The 12036-nt window shown below is 56.1% G+C and overlaps 1 protein-coding gene across 4 annotated transcripts in view; it reads right to left on the bottom strand.

Annotated features, from left to right (window-relative positions):
* Positions 1-1861: 1861 nt before the first annotated feature.
* The window catches only part of ITGAL (integrin, alpha L (antigen CD11A (p180), lymphocyte function-associated antigen 1; alpha polypeptide)), a 46653-nt gene continuing 36478 nt past the window's right edge, over positions 1862-12036 (bottom strand). For 2 of the 4 annotated variants that reach the window (XM_005882034.2, XM_005882036.2), the window contains exons 25-31: positions 11133-11208; positions 6464-6577; positions 6183-6239; positions 6000-6101; positions 5468-5563; positions 4677-4787; positions 1862-3240 (exon numbers count right to left, since the gene is read on the bottom strand). In XM_005882034.2, the coding sequence (XP_005882096.1) occupies positions 3070-3240; positions 4677-4787; positions 5468-5563; positions 6000-6101; positions 6183-6239; positions 6464-6577; positions 11133-11208 (727 nt within the window). In that variant the 3' untranslated portion in view covers positions 1862-3069. The remainder of the gene's footprint in view (positions 3241-4676; positions 4788-5467; positions 5564-5999; positions 6102-6182; positions 6240-6463; positions 6578-11132; positions 11209-12036) is intronic. The other 2 variants (XM_014529797.1, XM_005882035.2) reach the window with 1 other exon arrangement.

The following is a 12036-nucleotide window of genomic DNA, read 5'->3' as shown; positions in this document are numbered from 1 at the left end:
GGCAAGATAGAGAGCCCAGGACTCTTTGCACCCTCTAGAGATTACTCAGTGGACCCTCATTCCAGGCCCTTATCTTATAAACAGGCCCACTGACTTTATTCGGCAAAGAATTAATTCTATCAAGCTTATAGTCCTCAGGGTTCCCTCCCCAACAATGACCCAAAAGAGTCAATGATTGGACTCATGTACATAAAACCAGTGGGGAATGTGCTGGGCTGCATATCTGGTGCTTTGGCCAGACGGGTCATGCTGTGCTGTCTGTTCCTAAAACACACAGATAGGAAGGGACTGACATCAGGCCAGGCCTTGAGATATGGTCTCATGGCCCCTTCCCAGCACGCAGGCCTTCTTTCTCAGAAGGCCCGGAAGTCTCATTCCAAATTTGGGAGACAAAGGACTGGATAAAGTATAAATAAAGAGAGTTTCCTCCATATTGGGGGGCCCAGAATTTGAAAGACACATTTTTCTCTGGGCCTCCACAGAATTTCATAATAAAATGTAACTCCTGTAGTCGGCACTGCAGTTCAGCCTCTGCTTCGGCAGGGTGCTGTACCTGTAGTCGCTGGCCAGCTCAATAAATCCTCGCTTGCTGTTTAAGACCTAATTGGAGTCGGTGGTCTTATTCTCGCGAATGTCACTCCACAACATTATGTGCCCCAATGAGGTACAAACAACGTGGTGTGGAGGGGGCTTGTGTCCAGGAATTGTGGGATTGAGAAAAGCTTTGAAGTGCTTTGAAGTAGGAGGGTTTTCATGGATAGGAAAGGCGGGGGACTGCACATGCTGGCGAGGGGAACACATGGGCAAAGGCACGGCGGCGGAAAGGACACAGATGCGAGGACAGGAGCTGGTCAGGGAGGTGGGATGTCTGGGGACGATGATGGCAGGTCTGGTCCTGAACTAAGCCTCCAGATCTTTTTAAAACAATTAATTTTAAAAGTATTTTCTTTTTAAAAAGGAAGGGAGAAGGAGAGAGAGAAGCATTGATGTGATTGGTTGCTTCCTGCACTCCCCCGACTGGAAACTGAGCTCGAAACCCCGGGCATGTGCCCTGACGGGGAATCGAACCAGCAACCTTTTGTTGCACTGGATGCCACCCAACCAACCGAGCCACACCGGCCAGGGCACGCCTCCCAGATCTTCTGTGCTTTTTTGCTTCCAACCTGGATGCAAATATCGACTTTCCCCGCCCCCCATGTCACAGAATATCACCTCTTTAGAGACTTTCCTGACCACCCATCTAAGAGGACCCTCTCCATCACCCTCTAACTTGGTATTTTGATTTATTTCTTCACAGCCTTGTCACTACCTGGAATCGCATTTCTACCTTTTTACTGTTTTCTCGGTGGAGTGAAGCTTCCCATGTCCTCGGAGCACAGAACAGAGTACGACACAAAGCATTGAAAGAAATATCCCATAAGTGAACACAACCTGACAGGTTAACCTACAAACACTGTACTTTTAGTGGTTCTGTGATGTTCCTGACAGTTAAAAGGGACCACAAGAGGGCAGTAGTGACTGGCCCCTCTGTCCAGTCTAAAGGAGGGGGCCTCAGGGTTTTTAAAAAAGGGAGAGTCTAGTCTACGCTCACCTCTTAGTAAATTGTCAGTGCTTCCCTAGCCTCCTCACTCCGGTGTCTCTCCCTGCTTCTCTTTTGAACGAGCCCACAAGAGCAGGTGCAGGTGAGTCTCAGGGTCCTGAGAGAGAGAGAGAGAGAGAGAGAGAGAGAGAGAGAGAGAGAGGAGAGAGAGAGAGATATGAGAGCTACGGTTTGGGTCTCACTTAGTGAAAGGGTTGAGAAGAAAATGTTCATTGAATGAGCCAGGCTGGGACGTGGCTCCAGCACAGAAACATCACAGAATTGGACAGACTTTCCCATTTATTGGCACTGGGAGCAGGTCCCCACCCCTGAGCTCAGAGTCTCACAGGGGAGGCCGGCGGGGGTGTGACGAATCCTGGCGGGGACTGTGGAGTAGGCGCCTGCGGAAGACTGAGCCCCAGAAGGGATGCCTTGGACCCATCCACACGTTTCCCTCTATCTCCCCACAGGCTCCCCATTAATGGAGTGACATTGTGTCAAGCACCGACTACGCGTCTAGCTCTGTGACGTCATCAGGGATTCCAGGTACGGCCCCTACCCAGGGAGCTCACTGCTGGATCTGAGATACGGATATGAAGTAAACCATCTCACAATGAACAAACAGGATCCCTGCTGTGACGGGCAGCTGCAGGCTGGTGTAGGCGCGTGATAGGGGAACCCAGATGAGCCGGGGGTGGGCTGCCCTGGGGAAGCGATGTGAGAGATGAGATCTGAAGACTGAGGAGAGTCAGCCAGGAAGAGGGGGAGGAATGCCCGGGCACAGAGCAGTCTGGGTGAAGGCAGTGAGGCAGGAAAGGGCTTGGCGAGTGAGAAACGCCTGTGTAACTGGAGCTTAGCAGGGAGGTGGGAGGGCTCTACCAGCGGCCAGGAAGGCCTGTGGCATGGGCACAGTGAGGCTGTTTCGCGGGTTTGGAAGGCACATTAAGGAACTTGATCTCTAGCTACAGAGCAAGGGTTTGCAGCAGAAGCGGTGACACGGATCAGATCTGCTCTCTGGCGGTAGAATGGAGGCCGGACCTGCAGGGGGGAGCGGGGCAAGGCTCTGGGCGCCTGAGGCCTCCGCGGACCTCCACGGCAGGTGGGTGTGAGGGCTGGGAGGGTCACTGGATCCCGGGACGAGTTTCTCCAAATTTAGATCAGACGCTCTCTTCCAGGGAGGGCGCTAAGAGGGGCTGTTAGAAGCCAGGACCAGCTGGTACCACAAGGCCTCACCTTGGCAGCCTTCCTGGCCCGTCCCTGGGAGGCAGGCGGGAGTGAGCTCCATGTTCAAGACTGAAACCCGGGAGCCTAGGGAGGGGCAGACTGGCTAGAGCGGCGGTCGCCAACCGGTGGTCCGCGGACCACTGGGGGTCCGTGAGGTCCGAAAGGTTGGCGACTGCTGGGCTAGAGGACACAGTGACATGCAGGTGGAGCAGAGTGGCACCAGCACCCCAAGTCCAGCCCCGGGCCCTCTGCGTCAGGCCTGGGCCTCAGTCCGTGCCGCCTCCATCCAGGGCCCCCTCCTTGGGGAGGAGATCCACGCAGCTGGGGTCCACGGCCTCTCCCTCCGACGCCACCTGCCCAGGGCCTTCCCCGGGGATGCCATTGGCGGCGTCGGCAGCCTCCATCTTCTCCTTCAGGTTCCGTTTGAAGAACCCGACCTGCAGGAAGACCAGAACTGAGCGAGCAGACAGTCCCTGGAGCACAGCTGGTCCCGGCAAAACATGAAAGCACCCTTTATGTTAATAAACCACCGACACGTGGTTCCACTCCAGGGATGGGCAAGAGTGCCTGCCACACCTGGTTCTTGGCAAAATGCTAAAAAGCTGTACGTTTCCTGGTTCATTCTTTTTTTAAAAAAATGTAAATATATATTTATTGATTTCAAAGAGAAAGGGAGAGGGAGAGAGAGATAGAAACATCAATGATGAGAGTCATTGATCGGCTGCCTCCTGCACGCCCCCTACTGGGGATCGAGCCCACAACCCAGACCTGTGCCCTGATCAGAATCGAACCCGGGACCCTTCAGTCCGCAGGCTGATGCTCTACCCACTGAGCCAAAGCAGTTAGGGCTACTGGTCCATTCTTTCGGCTCAGGAGAACGCCAGGTACCAATACTTTAGGTGGGTGGCTTGGGATGCATATTACAATATCTAGTAACATTAATAAGAGCCCATGCTTATACAGCGCTTAGTATGTGTCATGCAGTCTCTACTGAAAGCTCAAAACTTATATATTATTTGGCTCAGCAATTCCAGGGCTAGGAATTAATTTTAAAGAATATTTGGGCCAGTGTGCGAAGATGTGGGTAACAAGAACCTTTTCTGTCATAATGCTTGAAACAGATGTAAATTACAAACAACCTAATTGTTCACCAATAGAGAACGTGTTAAATAAACGGTGGGGCACCCAGAAGGCAGGAAACCACTGGTTATAAAGCGAGAAGTGGATATAATTGTGCTCAGAAGGGAGGGCATCGAGGTATAACATCCGGGAATAATTCAAGTTCCCAGGCAGTAACACAGTCTAATCCATATACATTTTCTTCATATAAACACATACGCTGATCTCTCTCTCACGCTCACACATATGCCAACAACAAAACCATAACCTACAGAATAGAAACAAAGTTGTTTTCATGACAACCCTCTGGGAGTTCAATAGAAAGAAACTTTAATTTTATGTTCTTTCCCGGAATACTTGCCTATTTTACAGGCAACATCTGCCCGCCAGCGCTCTTCCTCTGGCTAACTTCCCCTCACCCTTTAAGCCCAACTCCAGTGCCACCTCCCTGGGAGGCCTTCGCAGCCCCCGGCCTACGCGAGGCTCCTGCCTACAGGCTCCGGAGCACCAGGCCCCGCACAGCAGCCTCCGTCACGTGTCCCTGTGTCTCCCCCGAGACTGTGAGCTCCACAGAGGCAGGGGCCATGCTTGTGGCCGCGCCTCCGCACCCCAGCGTCTGGCTCTGGATAGCAGGCGAGCGCTTCTTCCTCTCCCTGGTCCCAGCCCTGGCCTTGCCATTCTCCTCCCTGACTCTGCCATTCCCCACTCCCCAGCCTGTCTACTCAGCCACCTCCGTCCTTCCCGAAGCTCCGACCTTGTAGAGCGCCAGGAAGATGAGCAGCAGCAGCAGCAGCCCCCCGGTGCCGCTGAGCACGTAGAGATAGAGCATGTCCTTCTCATACACGACTTCAACCTTCAGGACGACCTGGGGGAGGACGAGAGGAGGGAGTGCAGAGAAGAAGGCCGCCACCCCAAGGTGTCTTGCGAATCTGGCCTCAGTCTCCGGGTCTTCGAATCTCCAGTCTGGACTGTGTCACACCAGGCTCTGACCCAGGCCCTCTCTCCATACACCTCCCGCTGCGGCCACCAGCGTGAGCTGGCGAACACGCAGCACCGTCCCTGAGGCGGCCCCTCAGTTCCAGGAGGAAATGCCAGAATCGCAGCTCCGCTTGCAAAGCCTCCCAGAAGCGTTTCTGCTCTGCTCGCCTCTTTAGCTGCAGCTTCCCTTCTCCTTCGCTCTCGAACCTGCCCGCCCCCCCTCCGCCCCCACTCTCTCAGCCTTGGCCCTGCACTTGCTGCTCTCTCGCCTTAGTGTCTTCTGGTCATGCTCTGCCTGTGGAGTGGGGCCCCCTTCGCTGAGCTGCCATCAAACCCATCTCTACCTGACGCATCTCGGACAGGTGACCTTGCGGCCTGCTTGCCTACCAGTGGCGGTGAAAGCCAAGGCTGGTGGCTCTGGCTGTGGGGAGTTCTCACTGTGCTCAGCCCAAACCTCCTCCCTGGCTGCCCACTTCCGGCTCTGCCCTGCGGTCCCTCAGGCCTCTCTGCTGACCTCTGCTCCCGGGGCTTCTGAGGAGGAGGAGGAGGAGGTGGGGAGATAGATACCTGGGCCAGGGAGGCGTTGCTGCCGTAGAGGTGGAAGTGCCTGCTGCTGTTGAAGGAGACGGAGAGGGAGCTGCAGAGGCTGGTCATGGAGGAGGCCTGTAGGAGGGGTGGGAAGGCATCAGGGTCGAGCACAGGCCCAAGTGCCCGCTGGCTCCGGCCCCATCTCCACTCAAGGGGGGACGCGGGGGAGCCTGGGTCCTAGCGGGCGCATCACAGCCGGCCTGGAGTTCTGCAGCCCCGTGTGCCACTCCCACTGCTGGGAGGAAAGTTTTCCCATAAAGAACCTATGAGAACAGCCCTGCACATTTCAAACACATCATGGTTCTCTTTCACCTGCAAGTGTGTAAACATCGGGGACTGTTCAAGATAAAACAGGAAATGCAGGAAGACCTCAGGTGAGAACCCCCCACCCCACACTGTTCAAGATAAAACAGGAAATGCAGGAAGACCTCAGGTGAGAACCCCCCACCCCACCAGGCCCCCCTCACCCCCTCCGCCCGCAAGCCCTCCTGTGGGTCGCCGGCAGCGCTACCTCGATCTCCCCCACCAGCTCCACAGTCCCGGTCACTCGGACGAGGACCTCCCTCTGGAAGACCACTGGGCAGCGGAACTGGGCTCCAGGCAAGCAAGGCTGCTGGGAACAAGGACGAGCAGGGGCTGAGGGGCTGTCCTCCCACTGCAGGCTGCCAGCCCCTCCGCACCCACACATCCATACCTCGGCCGCGTTGGGTGGCCTTTCCAGGCTCTCATTGTGACAGTGGACAGGAGGCTCCTAGGAACGAGGATCAGTTAGTCCAGAGCTGAGAGGACACTGGCCTTCCTCTCCGCCCCGACAGACCTGGGCCTTCCTGTTCTCCCCGCCGGGCCCTGGGCAGAGGCAGACATCCCCGAGCGAGCGGGACAGGCCTCATCCCTCCTCGCTCCCTGCCCGGCACCTGCACCCTCTCTGACTCGCCCCCACAGACCTGGGCATGCTGTCCGCTGGGCAGCACTCACCATCTGCACATCCCACGTGTGAGTGATGGGCCCCTCACTCTGAGGCACTGGTACCCCAATCAAGGCCTCCAGGGGGGGCACGTTGTGGTCATGGGCAAACGGCTGAATCTTCACCTGGTACAGAGGACAAATGGCTGCTGAGCCCTGAATGCCAGCCACCCTAATGCCAGTCCAACTCCAGTCCTCACTGGCTGAGGCCCACTTGTTAGGCTGTGGGCACCCCTGCCCCCCGTCCTCAATGACATGTGTGGGTCACATGTGCTTCTCTGCCTTCTCCACGTGGCAAACCCGCCCACGTTCTGCAAGTCGCTGCTCAATACCATCCTGAAAGTTCGCCTTGAGAACAGGGCAGCTGCCCACTCCTGTGTGTCCACAGCATTCTACTCCCCAGCAGGATGGCCACGTGTCCGCTCGCGCATCCGTATCTCCACTGGGCTGTGGGCCCCCGGGAGCAGGAGCTGCGGTTTATTTCCCCTGCGATGCACTACTGCTTGGCACAGAGACCAGCACATAACAGGCCTCAAGAAAAGTCATTTTCTGAATGAGTAAAAGCATGAATGACATTTGACAAGGCTAGCTGCAAGAATTATTTACACAATGCGGCTTGGGAAAGACTCATTTTGGCAGTTGCATTGACCTAACTTAAGAAACATTTCCTGAGTACCTTTTGTACCGAAGAGCTGGCTGTGCTCGGGCTGGAAGGCCCAGAAATGTATAAACATGAACACCTCAGGGAGGCCAGGCAGGGAAACATATATCCAGTTTGAGGCATTCTATTATTTACTCTCTCAGCAAACCTCTGTGGACACTTTTTATTTTATTATTTTTTAAAAGATTTTTTTTAGTGATTTTTAGAGAGAGAGAAAAGAAGAGGGAGAGAGAGAAACATAGGTGTGAAAGAGAACATTGATCAGCTGCCTCCTGCACGCCCCCTTACCGAGGACTGAGCCCGAAACCCCGGCACGTGCCCTGACCGGGAATCAAACTGGTAACGTTTTGGTGCATGAGATGACGCTCAACCAACTGAGCCACACAGGCCAGGGCTGCGGATGCTTTTAAAATGTCAGTTAGATTAAACTAAAAAGACCTAATGTCAGAGGCAGCATTTGAATTTAACTGTGAAAGATACAGGAAATGAACAGGTGAAGATGGGGACCGGTATCCAGAAAGAGAAAGGAGTGAGGGCGACACAAGGGGAGTGGTGTGGCCAGGGGAGGGGAGGTGCTTGGGGAGGGAGAGGAGACAAGTCTGGAAAGGAGACCTGGGATCAGACTGTGGGGCCCAGAAGGCCTGGGGGTAAGAGGTCGGGGTGGGCCGGGGAGTCACGGGAAGCGCCCGAGGAGGGTGGTGCCAGGGGACTCTGCAGGCATCGGGTGGAAAGCAGTGGGAAAGCGGGTCAAGGCCCAAGCTCGGAGCCGGGCCGGTGACCCAGGAGCAAGAAGACGAGACGCTCAGTGTGAGCAGTCCTGGGGACGAAGGGAGAAGAGGGACAGACAACACACGTGAGGAGGCAGTGGCCAGGCGTGTTGGAAGGAGAAATTCACCGACTTGGAAGTTTTGTTTGAGGGGAAGAACTGGGGCGATTAAAGGAGTCTAAGCAAACCAGAGAAGATGCTGGCATAGGAAAAGATAATAAAAGTGAAAACAACCCAAATGTCCACGATCTGATAAACGCATAAATCAAATGTAGCCTATCTTACCAATGGAATGTTATTTGGCAATAAAAAGGAATGAAATATTGATACATGCTACATCATGGATGGACCCTGAAAGCACTATGCTAAGCGAGAGAAGCCTGTCACAAAAGTCCACATGCTGTGTGATTTCAGTTACATGTAATGTCCGAATAGGTCAATCCATGCAGAGAGACAAAAGTAATGGCGGCCAGGAGCTGGGGCAGGGAGGGTGAGGGAGTGACTACAAATGGGAGCACAGGGCTTCTTTTTGGAGAAGTGAAAATGTCCTACAATGATGATGATGGCAGCACAACTTTGTAAATATACTAAAAACACCATCCTCTTGTATACTTGAAGTGGGTAAATTGTGTGGTATATGAATTATCCTATATAATAAGAGGCTAATATGCAAATTGTCTCCTCCGGAGTTTGACCAACCGGGAGTTCAACTGCTCGCTATGACATGCGCTGACCACCAGGGGGCAGCGTGGAATGAAGGAAGGCCCTGGCTGGCAGCCGGCAGCCGGCAGCTGGGGGAGGGAAGGCCCCGACCAGCCCTGATCACTGGCCAGGCCTAGGGACCCTACCTGTGCACAAATTTTGTGCACCGGGCCTCTAGTATATCAATAAAGCTGTTCAAAGACCAACAAAAAGAAAAAGAAGGTAGGAAGACGTCCCAGTGGAGATGAGCGACACGCTGCAGGGACAGGTGAGCTGGAGAAGGAGGAGGGACACAGCCTGGAGTGTCAGTTGAGACGGGGACACGGACCCTGTGGACACTGATACAGAGCAGTCGGTAGCACCAGCCCAGAGCCAGGCACCGGCTCTGAGGGAATGGCGGTGATGACAAAGCAGAAAACAGACGGTTAGAACCCGCGTGCAGTATCACCATTGACTGAGCACTGCGTGCGAGGCCCCTTCTGATTCCCACTAAATGCATCCTCCCTGTGGTGGACAATGCTCCCACCCCCATTTCACAGATGAGAGCACTGAGGCTCAGAGAGATGCACTAATTTGCCTGCTGCTATCAAGTACTAGAGCTGGCATTTCAACCTAGAGCACTGTGCTCCATCTCCTTCCTTGGGTAACAGTGGTAACAATAACACGAAGACAGATAAGGCTCACAGATACCTCATGTGGCAAGGACGAGGCTAAGCACTTGCAACATATTTCCTCATTTGCTCCCCAGTACAACTCCATAAAGCAGGTGTTATTATCCCTGCTTTATAGATTGAAAAACTGAGGCTCAGAGAGGTTAAGTGAACTGTCTAAGGCCACACAGCTATAAACGGCAGAGTTCAAAAAGGTTTCAGGTCGGCCTGAAGCCTGTGCTCCTTGCCAGCGGGGGGCGCAGAGCCCGCGAGGAAGGAGGTCCCGCGGCCCAGCTCTCACTGGGTTCATGCCGGTCGAGCTCATAATAAGCCTCCGTTGTGAGAGCTGGCCTCCTTGTGGCAGAAAGGGCCTGGGTAAGGGGACAGTTTCAAAGGAGAGGGGATGGATCGCCAGCGTCCCACACCGGGCCGGGTCTAGTGAAAACGGAGATCACATTAGGGTCGTTAGCGAGAGTGGCTGCGTGGAGGGCCAGGCGCCGGAGCCAGCGGCTCGGCTTACAGCGCTGGAGGGCGGTGAGGTGGATGGACGCGTCTGGCCCTGCAGACTCTTCTGAGGGGAAGAGGCAGCTCAAGGGGTTTGAGCTGGTTCTGGGCTCAGGGAGGCAAGACATAAGGAGGCTTCCAGAGTAGCTGGGGCATCTCAGGGCTGCAGCACAGCATCCACCTCGCCCCTCGAACAACCCACCTCCCAGGCACTGCCCCAAGCGCTCTCCAGGGAGGACGCAACCCACTGCACCTCACGGCCACCTCCAAGCTCTTATTCGAAACTCCATTTGTGAAGGGGGAGCTGAGGCACGGCAGGTAGGTCCCTGCCTAAGGCCACACGGTGTGCGAATGGCAGAGCTGGGTTTGGGCCCAGGCCTGCCTGGTAATACGAGTGCCTGGTCCAGCTCCCGCGGGAACTGGGAGCCACCCCCGTGAGCAGCACCGGGAGCCAGCTCAGCTGCCCGAGCCAAACGCTCCATTTCACCGCCCGGGGGCCTCTCTCCTCTCCCCAAAGGCCACGCTCCCTCACCACAGTCCCCGGGGAGACGGCTCCAGCCTGTTCGGAAGGGGCCTGAACAGCTCGGGTCCCTTACGCCTGGGCTCCTCTCCGGACTGCCTGACTCCAGAGCGGCCCTGGGTGAGACGTGTCCTCTTTGGGCCTCAATCTTCTCCACAGTCAAATGAAAATGCTCTTGGCCGGTCAGTGCCTAATCCTCTCCCGAGGGTCCACTAAGAAAGCCCGAGGCTCCTCACGCCTCGCACCCAGGGGTGGCCTCCTTCTGACTTCCGCAGTGAGGATCGCCAATGCAGCCCTGAGCACACCGCGTGGGAACGACAGGCCTGAACTTCGAGGCGAAACACAGGGATCTTCGTATTCAAAGAAGAGCTTGAACCTGACCTCTCCCCTCATTGGCTGTCTACCCTGGGCCAGCTCTTGACCTGCCTGGGCCACAGACTTGGTATCTGTAAAACGGGAATGGCGACGCCTCCCCCGGTTATGGCTCTCACCGGTTGGTGTGGGAATTATACGGGTTGTGTACATGAGCACCAGGCACAGAACGTGGCTTTGCTGAGTGGACGGGGACCCTGTTTCCCCTGCTGCTGCCCAGAGCCTAGCAAAGCACCTAACCTAGAACAGCGCCTCGTTAAACGTCTGAATGAAAAGCGGGGATCCCTCTCCCAGCCGCTGGCTCTCGGGTGCTGTGCTGCTAAGGCAGCGTCCCCGGCGGTGGGCAGCGGCCAGCGCGCTGTCCCGGAAGCACAGAAAGGGCTGGAGAACAGCGGAGGCCGCACCCCCCGCGGGCGAGACCCCGTCTGACTGTCTCTGCGCCCTCGGTCCAGGAAGGGGCTGCATAGATGCGACCTTCAGGCACCTTTTCACACTGCGGTTCCTACCTGGTAGATGTGCTGGACATGGTGGACCTTGGCCCCCTTGGGGGTGAAACTGATGTAGAGTGTGGAGTTGTCCTGGCTGTGGAGAGAGAAGAGCAGAGGTAGAAGGGGGAGAGGACAGCAACCCAGGGGGCTGGGCCAGGGGAAGCCTTTGAGTGGCCAGCACTGGCGGGGACCTCGCTGGCGACCGCGTCATCCTCACACCGCCCGCTATTTCCCTTCGGAGACTAAGCTGGTGGGAGGGGTCAGCCTCTTGCCCAAAGTCCTGCCGGGAAGGGCCAGGGCTGGAGCCCAGGGGGTGCCTTTGGAGCCACGCTCTCCCCAGCTCACACCACCTCACGGGGTCGCCCTGTGCTGGTGCCACTGCTCTTCGCCTACGCAGGTGCGTCAGCCTCCGGCCGCCTCCCACCCCATCTTTCCCTCGACCTTCCTAACAGCGCTCTTGATCCTGCCACGCACCACACAGAACCCAGCAGGGGCTCCCAGCCCCCACAAGGTCAGGTCCAAAGCCAGATCCCGGTCTGCCTGCCTGCCGCCCCGCACAGACCTGCCGTGTCCTGAGTCGCCCGCTCCCTGCTCCCAGATCTGCCCGGCGGTTGGCTGCCTCCTTGCCTTCTCCAGGCTGTTCTCCCTGATGAGAATGTCCCCCTCCTCCCTGGTCCTTGTCCCCATGCTCCAGACCCCGGCTCAAGCCCCAACGTTCCCTGCCCCCTTCCATCTCTCCTCCAGCCCACATCGTCCTTCCTGGCTGTAATTCACAGCGAGCTTCTGACAATGGCATTGTGTTCGGCATTTGTTTCAAAAGCACCAGAGACCCTGGCGCAGGCCTGGCCTGTGCTCATCTCCCTGAGCCACCTTGAAAAGCCACTCCTCCTCTTTTCTGGCTTCATCTCCTTTTCTGCAAACG

Source organism: Myotis brandtii, unplaced genomic scaffold (assembly GCF_000412655.1).
Source record: "Myotis brandtii unplaced genomic scaffold, ASM41265v1 scaffold698, whole genome shotgun sequence".
Taxonomy (NCBI): domain Eukaryota; kingdom Metazoa; phylum Chordata; class Mammalia; order Chiroptera; family Vespertilionidae; genus Myotis; species Myotis brandtii.
The sequence above is the reverse complement of the archived record's forward strand: the minus strand, read 5'-3'. Positions and strand labels throughout refer to the sequence as shown.